This window comes from Ziziphus jujuba, chromosome 11, assembly GCF_031755915.1.
Source record: "Ziziphus jujuba cultivar Dongzao chromosome 11, ASM3175591v1".
NCBI lineage: Eukaryota > Viridiplantae > Streptophyta > Magnoliopsida > Rosales > Rhamnaceae > Ziziphus > Ziziphus jujuba.
Window position 1 is genome coordinate 5253208 of NC_083389.1, and position 19314 is coordinate 5272521.

Below are 19314 nucleotides of genomic sequence, written 5' to 3' on the forward strand. Positions count from 1 at the left end.
TTCCATGTTCCAATGTATTTGACACATTAAGCATATCCATTTAAAGCTTGCAAATTAAAAGCTCCTGCCTTATAGTTTCTAAATTTCTAAAATATGAATAATTTAGTAAGCCTAATTGCTTCTCAAACTTTTTTTCAAATGCCTTCAACATTTGAAATCCTATAAACTCAGTTGGATTAATTACAATTTTCAAATGGGCACTCCTCCATAAATACATTGCCTCCATCTTTACGAACCTTTCTGGTGGTTCTCCTTAGCTAGTACACTTTGACATCTTCAAGATCTCTCTCTCAATTTGACGTGACCACAAAATAAATTGACAAAGATTTTATAACACTCTGATGGGACAATGATTTCGAATCCATCATATATATATATATATGTGAGACATAAGTAGGGTGACAAGAAGAAGAATAGGGGAAAATATATAAAAATAAAAAAATAGAAAAGAAAAATCAGCATTATATATTATTGAAACCATGTTTAACGGTGGACGTGAGATTGAATAGATAAAGCTCGTGTGGTGGTGATGCTACGAGAGTTGATGGGGAAAATATGAAGATTGCAGGCGCCAGAGAAATTGTGAGCCCACCAAAAACCCAAACAAAATGACAAAGCCAAAAACGCCATCGAGGCCTTGCTTTGATGGTGTCCTTTTGGATGTTGGAAAAGCCTCTTTCCTCAGTGATGGCAATGATTGTCTGCGACGAGTCACACTGCTAGCTCCGTTGCGACACCGCCGTGGCACTTGCTACTTAATTTGATTTTATTTTTGCTGGCATAAACGATGCGAAAAGACACTATAAAACAAACTCAAGGCCGGTTGTTTGTTGATGTATGCTAATTGACTAAGCATGCAAGTGGTGATAGAACTAGCTTTTAGTATTTATTTATTCATGTTCGATTACGTCACGTATCATACTTGCTGTTTCAAAATTATAAATTAATGCATGATTATGATAAAAAAAAATACATGATTTTTTTCTTGACTAATAAATATCTTTATTCCAGCGAAAAACTAATAAATATCTGTAATATATATATATCAGAAAACTACCAGTAAAAGTATCATGTTAATATTCTTATATAAAGAATTACAACATGGAAATGACAAAGTTTTCAACTTTTACTCTAATTTCAAATAAAATGAAAATTATCTACTTGATGCAATATTCATCATATTATTTACACAGTAAAAACTTAAAACTAATAAAATCATAAAACTCATGTGTTCAAATGAATGATGCATAGGTTATTCACCAACCAAAAAAAAAAAAAAAAAAGAATGAAGGATGTTGGTTAAAAAAAAAAGGTCAAATGTGTATTTATCTAAATCATTATCGTTTGTGACCTTATAAACGGAATTTGAAAAAAAAAAAGGAGTATAAAAAATACCCTTAGTATATTTGACGCAAATAATAATTAAATATTCACTACAAGAGTCGGAAGAGATATATTAGTTTTTATTCTGGAAAGTTTTTATTATTATTATATAATCAGGTGAAATTCATTTTCCATTTAGTTATAAAAATGCGGAATAAAATTACTTTTTGTGAAAAATTTAGTATTAAATAAGTTATATACCAAATACTAAATGTAGTGCAAGACGGATAATGTATTTGTTATATAAAATAGTAACTTTTTTTTTTTTTCTTGAAAGATTATTGCTTGAAGTTTAATGATGAACACAATGAAAAGCAGACATGTCTTAACCCAAATCCTGAAGAACAGTTCATTAATTTTATTTTTATATTTGTTGAAATTAATATAAAATGAAACTGAGAATATTCGACTTAAATTATTTATGAAAAATGGACTTAAGTTGTGAGACCAGCACTGAAACAACACGGAAGATATTCGTATGGAATAAATTAAAATCATGAATTTAAGGTTAAAAAGGGTCAAACAGCTACAAGACAAGGAGACACGTGGGCAAATGACAACCAATTAAAACTAGGCACATGATGCAGGGTCATGTCTACAGCATCAATCACCTACATCCCGGACCATCATAAGAATCCACGTCATTTCCTTTTTTTTTTTTTTTGGTTTTGTTTTGGTGAGTACGCCATTTCCAGTTTTCCATTCTATCGTTTGGTTTGTTCATCTTAAATTCTCAATAATTGCAAGTTTATTAATGTTAAATAACAAATTAAATTGTCATTTCCACAGAATGTTTGGTTTCACTTAAAAGAAAAAAATAAAAAATAAAAACTATTGGTTAATGTATTATACAATATAATTTTGATTAGAAAAACACCTTACAAGTGCATAATAAAAAAAACTGAAAGACCAAAACAGTAAGTAGAATTTTAACCAACAAAAAATAAACTAATCCAAAAATCTTCCAATCAGTTGGTAATAGCGTGTAGTATAACACGTGGCCTCTTGGAACTCAAAAAATGCGGGAAAATCAGGACCATCGCCACCAAAGCCGAGGGTGATAAGAGCACAGGGAGCAGCAAAAAAAAGCGTGGATCTTAACACAGACGACATTGACTCCGAAGCAGTGGAAAAAGAGAGAGAGAGAGAGAGTGAGCGTGGGTTTACATCAATAGAGGGAAGACGAAGCAGACGCCACGCAGAGAAATAGAGGGTGTAAATAAGTGAGAAGGCGGGTGGTTGTGGTTCCGGACTTCTCTCTCTCTGTTATCTGTTTTTGTTTTTATTTTTATATTTTCTAATTTTTTTGGTTGCTCCATTCCATTTGCTTTTCCTTCTTCTCCACACAATCCTTTTCCCTCTCACTCTCTCTTTCTCTACGATATCTGCTATGGCGTCTCGGTACTCAGTCACCAGTCCCATTACTCAGCTCCTTAACTCCTCCTCCAATAGCCACTCCCCAGCTGCTCAGCCTCCTTCGCTTCGCAATGGACTATTTGTCGTCGATTTCGTTGGCTTGTATTGCAAATCGAAGCGGACTCGTAGGAAATTCGGAGCTCCAATGATCTCTCGGAGCCTTCCTCAATTCGTTCCCGAGACCAAGACCTCGTCGTCGGTCAAAGCGGTGCTCGATCTTCAACGTACCAGTATATCGTTGGATGAATCACCTTCTCATCCTGATTTCAATCCGCAGGTATGCCTAGCTTTTCATTCGTAACTGTCGCTTTTTTTTTTCTTTTTTTTTTTTTTTTTTTTTTTAGATGTTCCTTCAAAGTCTTTGAATGGAATTTTCTGTTCAGAGGCTGTGCTGGTTCATACTCTGAATGGAACTATCACGCTTCGTTGAAGAAGCTGTTTTAGTTACTCTTTTCAAAACCATTATAGCACGTTGTTTTGCAAACGTAACCAAGCGTGCCTTATTACCATCTCCTTATTTTTGTTCTTGTTTTTGTTTTCTTTTTTTAAAAAACTTTTCTCAGCGGCATTATTTTTAAGCTGTTGAGCTTCTTACTGGTTATTATCGGTGTTTTCTGTGCGCTTAGTTCCACTTGTTTGACATTTTTGTTGTTGCTTAATGGAGTGTAAATTTGGGTTCTTTAGGCTTTCAAAACCAATATACTTCGAAAATGCTAACCCAGCAGTACCTTAGGCTTAGATTCTTAATGGTACTTGTTACCTTTCAGATAGCTATAATGGATTCAAATACTTCAAAATTGTAAGTCCAAACATTTTTTTTTCTTTCTTGGGGAATGCAAGAACATTTTCAGTTCTGTTTGAGTTCTGAAATCTGAAGTCTCCACAGTGCTTTTAGTCAATCTTTTGGCTCTTATGTCCTTTAGGTTTGGACAGCAAAAATTTTAGCAAATTAAGCTTCAGAGTGGATTAGTAATGAAAGTATATTTAAAAGGTTGAATGCAAAGAAGATAATATGTCGTAGAATTCCATCATTATCGTTAAGCTGTTAGCTAGAACATGTTTTTTGCCAATGGTTCTATGGAAAGCTTTGGTGTGGCAGAGGTGAGGATTTTCTTCTGGAAGTTTAGCATGTGATTCTTTACAATGACCCACTAACAAAATTTTTTGTCAAATGTTAAAAATTTAACCAAGTCTTTTTTCATTAGTTTTCGTTAGATTATCACTTTGGACCTGGACTTCCAATTAATTTATTGCTGGCACTTCATCAGTGGATATGTTTCATAACAGAGTCCTATAGCTTTGGTAGCTAATTTTTTTCCTGTTCTAGTGTTTGATTGGCCAAATTTCGCATTGATTATGTGCTCTTTTTTATAATTGATTTATTTCTCATGAATAAATTCTTGTTCAAGTGAAATTCTTGTTCGTGAAACTCCAGGTCCGGTGAATAGTATGATTGATTTGTCACTCACAAATGTTATTTTGTGAAACTTTATGATTGATTTGTTGGTCATAAATGGTCGTTCATGAAACTTTGGCTCTTAATCATTTTTCTTTGTATGCTCTGGTTTAGTATGATTGGGGATAATATATTGTTATTGATTGTATATTTCTTTATGGTCTGAATTTCATGTTCAGCAGGTTGCAAACTTGGATGATATAATATCAGAAAGAGGAGCTTGTGGAGTTGGATTTATTGCCAATTTGGACAATAAAGCATCCCATCAGATTGTTCAAGATGCTCTTACAGCTCTTGGCTGCATGGAACATCGCGGGGGATGTGGAGCAGATAATGACTCCGGTGATGGTTCAGGATTAATGACTTCAATTCCTTGGGATCTATTTGACAATTGGGCCAACTCACAAGGGATTTCTACCTTTGATAAGTTGCACACTGGTGTTGGCATGGTTTTTCTCCCCAAAGATGATGACACTGCAAAAGAAGCCAAAAAAGGTAACTGTTGAAAGATTCTAATTAAGTCGGATGGAATATCTACTTTTTACTTTCACTGATACAAGCTTGTGGATTTGTTCATGAACGGTGATATGGTGTCTCTTTTTGTATCATTAAAGGTATGCATGACAATTGAATCCATCTGTACTCTTTATTGTAGGTTTAAAACTGTAATCTACCATACTACTATGATCCTATTATATATTCTCTGTATTTTATGGTTAGTCTTTGCAATTTAACCTTCTTTTGCTGCTTATAAAAAGTTCTTTTAATCTATTAACTTCAAAGCTGGCAATTCAGCAGTGTAGTCAAACTTCTTTCGTTCTTAGTAAACTTGCATCTCAGATATGTGGTTCTAGGACATTGCTACATTGTTCTAGTTGCTGCAGCGAATATTGCAAGCAAACTCTTTGATGAAGAGTAAAACTAAAAATAACTTTGCTGACAAGGGGTGAAGAATCCAATCTTAACACTGATATTTAGATATCACTCTGAACTTATGGGTTGCAGGCGTGGTTTCTGAACTATGGGCGTGGTTTCTGAACTATGTTAGAATTATAGAGAGAACAAATTGTGGATCTCCATAGGTTCTTTTCTCAGGTTAAGAAATGGGTCATGCGATTAGGATTTCCATAACAACTTTCTATGGCTTTATATCTCCTCATGCTTTGATTTTGATTACTTGAGACTTGAATAAGGTAGAGTTGTTTTCTGTCAACTATGGTAATTATTTTTTATATACTGTACAGTTTCTTATAATTGTCAGAGCAATTATAGTTTAATATCTTGTTTATCAACATAGTTTTATATCAAAAAGTAAAAATAAGAATGAAGGTAGAGCAATGATTTCTTGAGGCTCATGTGTATTGCTAGAGTATAATTATTTCTCTTGTTGATATCTGTAGACATAACTACCTAAGAATATAATTATATCTTTTTGTTTCTCCATCCATTGGTACTTTTACATGGTTTCTTCCGTTTCTTGCTCTAATTTCCTGTTATATACTTAGTTTGTTCATATAACATGCTGTTTGACCTCTAATTCTGATTTCTGTTGTAGTTATTGTGAATATTTTTAAACAAGAGGGTCTTGAAGTGTTAGGGTGGAGGCCTGTTCCTGTAAATACTTCTGTAGTTGGTTACTATGCAAAAGAAACCATGCCCAACATACAGCAGGTATTTGTAAAAGTTGTTAAAGAGGAGAATGTTGATGACATTGAACGGGAAATGTACATTTGCAGGAAATTGATTGAAAGAGCAGCACAATCAGAAAGTTGGGGAAATGAACTTTATTTCTGTTCTTTGTCCAATCAAACTTTAGTTTACAAGGGCATGCTTCGTTCAGAAGTTCTTGGGTTATTTTATTCTGACCTTCAAAGTGATCTGTATAAATCCCCTTTTGCCATTTATCATCGAAGGTATAGCACAAATACTAGTCCCAGATGGCCCCTAGCACAACCAATGAGGTTGCTTGGTCACAATGGAGAGATTAATACCATACAGGTTGCAATTTTTTCAACCTTAGAGCCTGAAATAACATTGTTTAAATAGCTTGCATGAGTTACACTTGAACATCTACACTGACCCCTAACCTGCAGGGGAACTTGAACTGGATGCAATCCAGGGAAACCTCATTGAAGTCGCCTGTATGGGGTGGTCGTGAAAATGAAATTCGTCCCTTTGGCAATCCAAAGGCATCTGACTCAGCAAATCTTGACAGTGCAGCGGAAGTATGATCCAGTTTATTCCATTTCATAGTTGATGTCATAATTCTCATACCATCTCAATTCTTGACGTTTTTCTTCTTTATCTCTGCTCAGTTGTTAATAAGAAGTGGACGTGCTCCTGAGGAAGCTTTAATGATTCTTGTCCCGGAGGCATACAAGAATCACCCAACTTTGACAATTAAGTACCCTGAGGTACTTTAAATTGATGTTATTACTAGACATGAATGTTCGTTTTGTGACTGACTGGTTTGGTAGCGCAATACCAGATGTAGAATCTTTGTACTACAATTTGAGTTTGTTGTTTGTCAACATGTTTGAAGCTTTGGGTAACCACATTACTTAAACAATGTCACCGACTAAGGCTCATACTCTAATTTCGCAATCTAGATTAAACTTTGCTTTAGCATCTGTTTGGTCTTCATTATATCCTTTCCCAACTCATCAGTTTATGTGCTTTTATTCTGCCTCATATTATGTTTATGTTTTTTTATACTTGAATTAAATTATTGGTGATGATATTGTGTTTAATCTTGAAGACTTTTGATTCTCAATGGCCATGTAATTGTTTGTATTTTTATTATATGAACAGTAATGTTATTCTGATCAATATTATACGAGCCTGAGGATGCTGATTGTTTTCCCTATTTAGGTGGTTGACTTTTATGACTATTACAAGGGTCAAATGGAGGCTTGGGATGGACCTGCCTTACTTTTATTCAGGTAAATCTCCAAGGTTAACTCTACCTTCCAAAAGGACAAACAATTGCCTTGTTAATATATTCACCAAAAAAAACAGTGTCTTGTTAATATCTATTAAGTTAGATCTAGATTGACATAACTTAAAAGCCTACTTGTCAGATTTTGGGTTTATATCATTGGTATCATTCTCATTAAAGCAATATTTTAAATTAATAACTTAAATGGTCTTTGAAGGGCACTGAGATGGTGAAAAAAGCTCTTTTTTGTTTTCTATCCTATTACCTTCTGCATTGAGGAGTGTGACTTTACTAATGGAATAATTAATTGTTAGTGCACACCCAAGAGCAACGTCTAGTCTTAATGAGGATGTTTAAGGCACTGGAGATTGCTATTAGACCAGATCATTTGGACTGTTAGTGTGGAATTATATTCTTATGGTCAATTCACAATCCACATGGCACTATCATAAATTATGTGAAGAATAGATATGTCCATTCTTCTTCAATTGCCTTGCTAGAATTTGCATTTGCCTAGAAGACTATGAAGGTTGAAAGAACTTTTAACTTAGTGGTGGTGTAGCTTATAGCATTTAGACATGCATATTTCCCTATGAATAATTATTTACCCTGCTGCATTACTGAAAGCAGTTTTCCATGCAAAAAATGAAAAAAATAAAAAAATAAAAATCTTATAATACATTTTCCTTTCCACTTTTCTCCTTTTTGTGCATCTAAAATTTCAGTATACAATTATTCTTTCTGATAATCGCAATTTCCATTATTGTGGAACAGTGATGGAAAGACAGTCGGAGCCTGTCTTGATCGTAATGGACTTCGCCCTGCTAGGTATTGGCGGACAGCTGACAATGTTGTCTATGTTGCATCTGAGGTATGTTCTGTTTCATTATTCTTTTGAATTTCTCTGTGTTTGATGATATTTCACATTACTTGGATGGTTAGAGGACAGCATTTTTTTTTTCCTCCCTGGGGTTTTGCTATCCATTAAGGAGCCAATTTAACTGGGCTTTTTAAAAAAAATTATCTTATTGGGCTTAGGTGCTGCTTGAAGTCTGGGGGCAATAAATGAAATTCTGTTTTCACAAGAATATGATAAATTATAGGTCTTACAAAAGGAGACATGAATGTCACTACTAGAAAATTCATTGTGATTTCTCTATATGCTGTAATCAATTGTGGGTTACTATTTTAATGCATTTGTGTCCTCTCACAATTCGTTAGCAATGAGGTTTTGTATTTGACAATATTCCTATTATGAATCATGATGCTTTGGTCTGGTTTCGTGCACTGTGGTTAAGATTTCTAGCTTTCTATTGTTGTAGGTTGGTGTGCTACCTATGGATGAGTCAAAAGTCACAATGAAAGGCCGTCTAGGTCCAGGAATGATGATAACTGTTGACTTACAAAGTGGACAGGTTTGCAGAGAATTTTTAATTTTTTTTTTTCTGTTTCCTTTCTTCTTACATCTATATCTATAATTCTTTTGGTGTGGTTTTTAGCAATTAGTTTGTATGTCAGAAGTTTCCCAAGAATTTTGTGGATCTCGGTGACAGTTAATTTCCAACCTTGTTTATAACAGAAATATTTAAGTAAAGAAAATAAATTACAATTGCAAAGACAAAGAGAAATATGACCTCAAGAAAAGATGGCTTCACGCTGCATCTGAAACTTATTAAAATCTTAAGCTTTTCAAAATGGCAGGTTTATGAAAATACAGAAGTTAAAAAGCGGGTTGCCTTGTCAAATCCATATGGAAAATGGGTCAAGGAAAACCTTCGGTCCTTGAAGCCAGCAAACTTCCACTCAGCAACAGTTATGGACAATGATGCAATACTAAGACACCAACAGTGAGTTTTCTGTTTCAATGGTTATTATGATATATAATAGATCAGGTATAAGGTAGCACATGCTGGAGGAGATGATGCCCATAATTGCTATTAGACAGATGCTATTATTGTGATAGAGTCCAAATTATTGTTTCTTAATTGTTATTCCACACTATTTTGCTGATAACAATAACTGAAACTATACTAAGCAACATATTTTTAATTATCGGTGTTAAGGAATCATGTATGTTTGAAATTTTCATATATAGTGAGCTTCGTTTATAGATGAGTGATTTTTTCCACTTGGCCATCCTGATATTCCTTGTAAAATAAATCTTTTCTGAATGATGCTCATTGTTTCGAACTTTTCATGGGAACAGGGCATTTGGATACTCCAGCGAGGATGTCCAAATGGTTATTGAGACTATGGCTGCTCAAGGGAAGGAGCCGACATTTTGTATGGGAGATGATATTCCATTGGCAATCGTATCTCAGAGGCCCCACATGCTTTATGATTATTTTAAACAACGGTTTGCACAGGTTTGTTTGAATTTTTGTAGTTCTTGATTAGAGATTTATTGAGAAATTGCCTGGGGAATGCAATCTATGTAAAACTGTTGCTTGTTGCAATATACTATCCTAAAAGGACAGGCCTAGAGTGTATCATTTTTTAAACACTAGTATTGCACACACCAACTTCAAATATTTGTTGGAGCACTGACTACAGCTCAACTGCTTATTCATAAGTACTGTATCTAATAAAAGTTGTCACCACCATTGGATCTTGATTCTGCATCCTATTTAATTATGATTTTGGGAGTCATTTGGTTTGGAACTTGGTCTTAACCCTATACCTTAGTAGTTGAGAGAATTTTTTGTTTTCCTCCCTGCAGGTTACAAATCCAGCTATTGATCCTCTTAGAGAAGGGTTAGTTATGTCTCTTGAAGTGAACATTGGGAAGCGAGGAAATATATTGGAGGTTGGACCCGAAAATGTTTCACAGGTTTGTCAGCATTTTCCTGTTACACTCGTTCATATTTAATGGTTAATTATGCAATAATTTCTTTAGTTCAACTTTTGAGACTGTGCTTAGTATATTTTTCTGGTCCAGGTTATCTTGTCGAGCCCCGTACTGAATGAAAAAGAGCTCGATTCTTTGCTGAAAGATGCTCAGTTAAAACCCAAAGTTATACCAACATTTTTTGACATACATAAAGGGGTTGATGGCTCCTTGGAGAAGACACTGTCTAGGCTTTGTGAAGCTGCTGATGAAGCAGTTCGAAACGGTTCCCAATTGCTTGTTCTCTCTGATCGGTCTGATGAGTTGGTAAGATCCAGTTTAGCTTCCAATATTTTCATGTGAAACTTGTTCTGTTCATCTCAGTTCTTAAACCTATTTAAGCTTGATATTATGTCTTTCCTGCATGATTATAGATTTAAACTTACAATCAATTACTGTGTTCATCGAGAAGCAATAGGTATCTTCTATTTAGAGTAATGATTGTGAATTTGTATGAAAGTTTACATGTTATATGAATTTCTACTTTCTAAAATTTGGAGGTTGTTTACCGTGGAAAAATTAACTATATTTACATTTTCTTGTGCATGCGTGGCACACCACACATGTATATGCCCTTTTTTTTCTTTTTTTCTTTTTTTTTTCCTTCCTTCTTCCCTCTTTTTATCTGAAGTGAAGTGTTGTACTTTCCTTTTGTTAATTAAGATGGCTTGGAATATTTTGTGACGACCTCCAAAATGAATTGATGTATTTGTATTTTTGGCTCAGGAGCCCACTCGGCCTGCAATTCCAATACTTCTTGCTGTTGGTGCTATTCATCAGCATCTTATTCAAAATGGATTGCGTATGTCAGCCTCTATTGTCGCAGACACTGCTCAGTGCTTCAGTACCCATCAGTTTGCCTGCTTGGTTGGATACGGTGCAAGGTTCTTTTCTTTTACAAACTATATTTATTTTTCCCCCTGCCACTTATTTTGCTAGGGAAGGCACATAAATGATCGTTTCTTTGGCTCAGCACTTCTACTGATTCTCTTTTTGTTTTCTAAATCTATCTTCTTTCAGTGTAGTTTTATAATCTAAGAAGAGTAATAGCAAATAGTTTTTACTATCAGAAACGATTACTACTATGGACATAAAACCCTTTATTCACAATCTATAAATGTTGAACGAGTTCCTGAAAGAGATTTAAATTTAAGTGGATATGAAAACCTCATTTTTTATGTTTCAGTAAATGATTTCCTCCTATGTTGTATGGAGAAACAAAGTAGGTAAACCCACATTGCATAATATTATATTTTACCCGTTTAGTTTCCAAAGCAGGTTGTAATGTATAGTAACTGTTTGTTTTAAAAATTATATTCAGTGAGGATCTAATGTGTTGATCTCCACATTAATTTCACTCTGATGATACTACATCTAACTTAGGTTCTGGTTTTTCATGTGTTCAGTGAGTAGTGATTAGTTCCATTCCTTGAGCTAGTTCCTGCATTTTGCTGCTCTATATGGTTCTAATATTGGCATTTGCACCAATATGCCTTATTTAGAAGATGAATAACATTCCACTGCTAATCATGTTTCAGTGCCATATGCCCATATTTAGCACTGGAAACGTGCCGACAGTGGCGTCTGAGTACTAAAACAGTAAATTTGATGCGCAATGGAAAGATGCCTACCGTAACTATTGAACAGGCTCAAAAGAACTTCGTCAAGGTCAGTAAATTGGTTTTGGAAGTAAAAATTAATGAGATTGACATTATTCTAAAGTAACGTTTTAAAAAGTTATGTTTGTTCTTTTATTTTTAATATTTCAATAAGTTATTTCCTAAAAATTTTTAATTTTTTGTATAAGGTATATAAAGTACGTGGTCGTATTTTACTCCAATCTCCCTAAGATAAGTAAAGAATATTGTTCAAGAGGAACGAGTATGAAAAGGAACCAACCGGTGGTTCTTACATCATTTATAGTTGATAGATTATGTTGAGATACATAAAAAATTGTATAGTAAAGAAAGATTGGAGCAAACAAGGAAAGCATGTGTAATTGAGGTTAAATGTTTTGCGTAAAGGTGATGCGAGAACAAAGTGTATTTAGAAATGTTGTTTCATTTCAAGCACAATGACATACAAAGGCATTATCACGCTAATTATCTTGAGCCAGAATTCTACAAAGATCATAATTAAAGAAAAATTGTTCATTAAGGTGTTGTTTGGTAAAACGGTTGGGCTTTATTTATTTATTTCTTTTTCAACTTTTTTTTGTCCTACCTAATTGTGTGATTTGCTTACCTCAAGTATTAGTTAGGATAGCTATAGTTTGTCAGACTTCCACTGACTTTTTTTTTTTTTTTTTTTTTTGGAACCAAAACTACCACTAACGCTTTAGGTCAGCAAATTAAAAAAATAAAGAACAAAAAACCAACCACTTTACCAAACATCACCTTACTGTCCCTGTTTCATACTTAATTAAGATTAAAAAAAATGTTATCGCACTCACCGTGCCTTGGCATTGCAGGCTGTCAAGTCTGGTCTTCTCAAAATTCTTTCCAAAATGGGCATCTCACTGCTTTCAAGGTACACATGTTTAGTTTTTCCTTTTACTCTTGCTAGGGAATGAGTTTTATTTTTAAGAGTTGTTAAACTGACGTGCTCCCTTCAACAAACATTTTAACTAGTTAATTACTTTTGTTTCTTGTTTGTTAGATTACACTTTATTTATCAGTCATGTTGATTACTTTACAATTACACTTACGAGCTTCTGGTGTTTAGTTACTGTGGTGCACAGATTTTTGAGATTTATGGACTAGGGAAGGAGATTGTTGATCTTGCATTTTGTGGTAGTAGATCAAGTATTGGTGGATTGACCTTTGATGAGGTGAGAAACACAACAACAATGTAAACATTTGGTTGTAAGTTGGGCAACATTGTCATCATTGTTAAAAAAAAAAAAAAAAAAAAAAAAAAAAAAAAAAAACTTTGCTCGTGGTAGAATTGATTTTAGAATTTCTGGTTTGATTAAATAAACTTAATTTTTAAATTTTAGAACATTTTATGAGAGATATTTAAGTAGAAAATTTGGTTAACATATTGACAATACACTAGGGAGAAAATATGATAATTCAGCATCTGTTTTGAAATTAATTTTTGGCCTGTTTTAAAGTAAATTTCTCGATCTCGATCAACCATAGAGGTACTCAGTATATGAATTTCTGTTTTAATATTTATGTTTTGGCTGGAATAGTATTTAAAAATGCGAGATAATTCAGAACTATCCACTAAATGTAGTATTTCACAAGGAATAGACAATGGACTCCAAATATATATTTAAAGATTGAGAAGTCAATTAACTTACACTGCAGTTAATTCTTCCTCTACTTATACATTCATGTTTTGCCGAAGAGTCGTACTGTGGTGTTGCTCATTTTCCAGTTCCTTTTTACTGCAGCTGGCGAGGGAGTCTTTGTCCTTTTGGGTGAAAGCTTTCTCTGAGGATACGGCTAAAAGATTAGAGAACTTTGGATTTATACAATTTAGACCAGGAGGTATCAGTTTACAACAAGGAGATTGATATGTTGACTTAGTTTTAATACATGCAATTATTCAAACTTGAAGGTTTAAAAGTTGCCTGACTATCTTGAATTTTTATTTTATTAGCTATCTCAAAATTTCTGAGACAATCCTGTTTACTTATTTGTGTCACAAGGGGAGTATCATGGGAACAATCCAGAGATGTCAAAGTTGCTGCACAAGGCTGTTCGTCAAAAGAGTGAAAGTGCCTTTTCAGTTTATCAACAACATCTGGCTAATCGACCTGTGAATGTGAGTTCTGGAGTCACTAAATTTTCTATTTTGCTTAGCTCTTTTTGATATTTCATTACAAATTGTAATGTAGCTCAGAATAAATTTGTTTAAAACATTGACAACTGTTTACTAAATTTAACTGTAGGTTCTACGTGATCTTCTTGAGTTCAAAAGTGATCGTGCTCCAATTCCCGTGGGGAAGGTTGAGTCTGCTGCATCTATTGTTCAACGGTTCTGCACTGGTGGGATGTCACTTGGAGCTATTTCAAGAGAGACTCATGAGGCTATTGCCATTGCTATGAATAGATTAGGAGGAAAATCTAATTCAGGGGAAGGTGGTGAGGTAGTCTATTAACCTTTATGTTTGAACATTGAAATGCAGTCTTATTTAGATGTATTCTTTCAGTGCATAAGTTCTATGTTCAACAACTAAAACACTTCAAACATTACTTCTTTTTTTTTTTTTTTTTTTTTTTCCTTTCTTTTCTTTTTATGAATGTTCAGGATCCTATTCGCTGGAGGCCGCTAACAGATGTTGTTGATGGGTACTCTCCAACACTTCCACATCTCAAAGGTCTTCAAAATGGAGATACTGCTACAAGTGCTATCAAGCAGGTCACCACTTTGAACTTTTACTTGGAAATAAGTTTATAAGCAGGTCACTTTACTTTTTAAGCAATCTATTGTTGCATCATTCCTGTGGCTTACTGCAAAACTTACAAGATGCACCTAGTATTTTAGAAGTATGAAGCTGAAAGTGGTTATCTTTTTGGAAGTTGATGCTTATCTCGGTTTTAATAAAAATGGATGGAAGGAGAGCAAATTTTTTATGTGCACTGTTATCAGAGGCAATATTCACCAAAATTTACTACTTCTTCTTCAGGTTGCTTCAGGACGTTTTGGTGTCACTCCGACATTCTTAGCCAATGCCGATCAGCTAGAAATCAAAATTGCACAAGGTGCAAAACCAGGTGAAGGTGGTCAATTGCCTGGTAAAAAAGTTAGTGCATATATTGCAAGGTTAAGAAATTCCAAACCTGGAGTTCCACTTATATCTCCCCCTCCACATCATGATATTTATTCCATTGAGGATCTCGCCCAGTTGATATTTGACCTTCATCAGGTGTTTATCTATGGAAAACTGGATCTCTTTTACTTCATTGTTAGAGATTTCTCCAAATTTCTGCTAAAACACGCGAATATTTGCTTAATGAATAGGTAAACCCCAAGGCTAAAGTGTCTGTAAAACTTGTAGCAGAAGCAGGAATTGGCACTGTTGCTTCTGGGGTAGCAAAGGGTAACGCTGATATTATCCAGGTATTACATTTTGCTGATATGGTACTTGGTATGGTATAATTCATCACACTATTGCTTCTCCAGCTTTTCTTCATCTTGAGAATTGTAATCAAAGTTATTGGTTAGTACTTTTAAAAAGATCACACCAAGAAACCACGTTCATTTAGTTTACTGAAATGTTTCTGCAGTGACTAATCTATCTATAATTGTTTCCTCAATTCTCTCTTTGGCCTTAGACAAAAATCTATTACTTAATTTGCAGATATCTGGGCATGATGGTGGAACTGGAGCAAGCCCTATAAGTTCCATTAAGCATGCTGGCGGACCTTGGGAACTTGGAGTTACAGAAACCCACCAGGTTATCAGATGAGAGCTGAGAATTAAATATTTTAATTTTTTCTGATTGACTCTCCTTAAAGCCATACTCAATGCTCTTCAATATTTGAAAATCTTTTACAGACACTCATTGAAAATGGTCTCAGAGAAAGAGTTATTCTCAGAGTTGATGGTGGCTTTAGAAGTGGAGTAGACGTCTTAATGGCTGCAGCTATGGGTGCTGATGAGTATGGGTTCGGCTCTGTTGCTATGATAGCTACTGGATGTGTTATGGCCCGCATTTGCCACACAAATAATTGTCCCGTTGGTGTTGCTAGTCAGGTAATAGGTAGACCAACATGTCATAGTTTTCTTAGAGTTGGAGATGCATTTAATATTGCATTTTTTGCAATGTCTTCAGAGAGAAGAACTGCGTGCTCGCTTTCCTGGAGTTCCTGGTGATCTTGTTAATTACTTTTTATACGTTGCTGAGGAGGTAACCATCTGTTCGTTGTTATGTTTATTTTGTTTGCTTGTTTTCTTTTTTAAGTCCTCAGTACACCTAATTTTACTTCATATTTGAACATCTTAGGGTTTTGTCTATCAAGGTAAATGTTCTCCACTTTCCTAACTTTCTTTTTTCTCTTAAATATTTGTCTCCTAGGTAAGAGGCATATTGGCACAATTAGGATATGAGAAGTTGGATGATATAATTGGACGGACAGATTTATTAAGACCACGGGATATATCTCTTGTGAAAACTCAGCATCTCGATCTCAGTTATATTCTCTCAGTACGTTCCTTTTTATACAATACATTAATCAACTGTTCTCAGAATGTATCTCATTTTCCTTGTCTTTATTACTTGCAATATGATATAAGTTCTCCTATTGATAACAGAATGTTGGGTTACCAAAATGGAGTAGTACTGAAATCAGGAATCAGGATGTTCATACTAATGGTCCTGTTCTAGATGATGTTATGTTAGCAGATCCAGAGGTAATCACTTCTTGATATATAAGTGGCTTGTTTAGCTATTTTGAACAATGTATTTACTTGGTGATCAACCACTTTATCAAACTATATTGATTCCATCTATCAATTGGCAATCACAAGGGCATTGAAATAGTAACATATCTCAATTTTGAAGAAGAATTATTTGTATATGTTCAGATATCAGATGCAATTGAGAATGAAAAAGTGGTGCATAAGACCATAAACATATACAATGTCGACCGTGCTGCTTGTGGACGCATTGCTGGAGTGATTGCCAAGAAATATGGTGACACCGGTTTTGCTGGGCAGCTGAACATAACGTAAGATGGAACTCTTTATGCTTATGCGTTGACTGTTACACTTGCAAGCTAATGTGTAGTTTCCATATGTATTCAGATTTAAAGGGAGTGCTGGGCAATCATTTGGATGCTTCTTGACACCTGGAATGACCATTCGGCTCATTGGAGAGGCTAATGATTATGTGGGAAAGGTATGCTGATCCATTATTTTGCCCATATCCAGTAAGTACATGAAGGTCGGACACAAATCATCTTGGAGAGTTGTACTATAATAATTTCTTTGAGTAACTGTGCTGTATTATATCAGGATTTGGTCATCACCAAATTGAACATGATAAATATCGGTTTGAATTATTTAAAGATAAGCTAAATCGATATGCAATTGGCTTAACTTTTTAATGTAGGTTTAAGAAATGATTATGTTCTTCAATATCCAACTTTTACATATAGAATCTGATACTAGCAAAATATAAATGTGTCAAAGGGTATTGCTGGAGGTGAGATAGTCGTCACTCCAGTTGAGAACACTGGCTTTGCCCCTGAGGATGCCGCTATTGTGGGCAATACCTGCTTATATGGTGCAACTGGTGGTCAAATATTTGTGAGAGGGAAAGCTGGGGAGCGATTTGCAGTCAGAAACTCACTGGCTCAAGCAGTGGTTGAAGGCACTGGAGACCATTGTTGTGAATACATGACTGGTGGATGTGTTGTTATACTTGGAAAGTGAGTATAGTGTCTCTTTACCCAGCCTATTTATTGATACAACCAAATTGAAAAGGGATAAAACTGTAATCAATTTCTGTTCTAATTTTTGATAGAGTGGGTAGAAACGTAGCTGCTGGAATGACTGGAGGTTTGACATATATTCTTGATGAAGATGATACTCTTATTCCCAAGGTTTGTGTCAATATGCGCCAATTTCCCAGCCGATCCTTCTTTCTTTTCTGTCAGCTTGCTTGTTTTTAGAATTCCTTTTGAGGTTTTTACTTTTGCTTTAAAAGCATTCTATATTTATTATCCTCCAGTTATTTGAAACCTATAAATCTCTCTCTCTCTCTCTCTCTCTCTCTCTCTCGCCCCCCTGATACTAAAGAAAATTATCCTCTTTTTTCAGTGTATTTACTTCTAGTTGCTTTGCTTGTATTGTATGTACAACTTGCTATATTGTTGTCAACTTTAATAATATCTGGTAAAACTGTGAACAGGTAAACAGAGAGATTGTGAAGATCCAAAGAGTGCTTGCCCCTGTGGGGCAGATGCAGTTGAAGAACCTTATTGAAGCCCATGTTGTAAGTATACCAAATCATGAGCAGGCATTCATATGCGTGCTAATATAAACATCATGTTTCGTGCTGATCTTTTTCTCCTCCTACTTGTCTGTGTTGCTATGTTCGGAGCTGATGTTCTTTTCCTTTTCTTTGGAATGTATAAATTTGGTTCTTATTCTAAGTTATACATTCTAAAACTTTCTAATAATCAAACTAGCCATGGAAACTAAAATTCTTGATGGTTTTCTTCTTTTAACTAGTACTTTGTTGCTACCAAATACAGTGTAGCCATTCACGATTGTTGGGTTGTTTTTTATTTTATGGTTCTGGTTCACATAATTACTCTTGCTTATAAGAACATTACTATTCAATTTGGTGAAGGAAAAAACTGGTAGCAGCAAAGGCTCAGCTATTCTAAAGGAATGGGACAAATATCTACCACTCTTTTGGCAGTTGGTTCCTCCAAGTGAAGAAGACACCCCAGAGGCTTGCGTTGACTATGAGAAAACATCTGCTGGACAGGTGACCTTGCAGTCTGCATAGAGTAACAATTCAACGACACCTTGAGGTGAGCATTCAAACCCGTAAAGCTCCAACTCCAAGCGAAGAAGAAGATTTCACTTTAATGTTGACAGTTTATACTCATTCATGGGATCAAGAAGTGGATCACTACCATGAGTTGACAACAAAAAAAAAAAAAAAAAAAAAAGAGAAGGAAGAAGATGATCATAAAATAACGTTTTCATGTCTGGTGAAAGATATTATAGCCTGGAGTTGAAGAACCCGATCTTCAAATTGCCTTTCCTCAGTGTTAAAAGCAAGCAGTTGTATAGGGATTGTGGCAGAAAATGTAAATTCAAGCTTGTTCATATATTTTCCAAATGTCCTGTCTAATTAATGTGATACTGTCTGTTAATAATTGAAGTTAGCTTCTTCCACCATTTCATAATCACTCTGTTTCATTGCATTCTACTAATTTAATGAAATTTTTGGACGTGATCTTGTTCAAATAAAGAAACAGTTAATTGATCTTGCTTCAAATACTTGCTTTACTTGTTTATAAATTATTCTCACTGGCAAAATTTCAGTGTGTGAAAAATGAAAAAGAAAGAACATTTTAAGGGATTGGCCTATTGTCTGATAATGGCAGCTACTTTTGTTTGGGTAAGAATGCAAACAGGGGCGTTGCTTGTCAAGTTTGTTCTCACTGGCAAAATTTCAGTGTGTGAAAAATGAAAAAGAGAACATTTTAAGGGATTGCCCTATTGTCTGATAAGGGCAGCTACTTTTGTTTAGGTAAGAAT

At 34.7% G+C, this 19314-nt stretch overlaps 1 protein-coding gene across 2 annotated transcripts; it reads left to right on the top strand.

Annotated features, from left to right (window-relative positions):
- Window positions 1-2506: 2506 nt before the first annotated feature.
- LOC107433784 (ferredoxin-dependent glutamate synthase 1, chloroplastic/mitochondrial) lies at window positions 2507-18724 on the top strand. 2 transcript variants are annotated; one of them, XM_048464736.2, is made up of 33 exons: window positions 2507-3076; window positions 4435-4750; window positions 5811-6253; window positions 6349-6480; window positions 6571-6669; window positions 7127-7197; window positions 7968-8064; window positions 8516-8608; window positions 8895-9040; window positions 9400-9559; window positions 9913-10023; window positions 10132-10347; window positions 10807-10964; window positions 11619-11748; window positions 12551-12609; window positions 12805-12910; window positions 13481-13577; window positions 13739-13854; window positions 13982-14179; window positions 14341-14451; window positions 14720-14959; window positions 15055-15153; window positions 15395-15490; window positions 15592-15789; window positions 15869-15943; window positions 16112-16240; window positions 16348-16446; window positions 16621-16763; window positions 16840-16933; window positions 17227-17465; window positions 17561-17639; window positions 17948-18031; window positions 18392-18724. In XM_048464736.2, exons 1-33 carry the CDS (start codon window positions 2774-2776, stop codon window positions 18551-18553), a joined length of 4899 nt encoding a protein of 1632 aa, XP_048320693.2. In that variant the 5' UTR covers window positions 2507-2773; the 3' UTR covers window positions 18554-18724. The 2 variants fall into 2 exon arrangements, with proteins under 2 accessions (XP_048320693.2, XP_048320694.2); XM_048464737.2 differs by having other exon boundaries at window positions 2508-3076; window positions 4438-4750.
- Window positions 18725-19314: the final 590 nt, after the last annotated feature.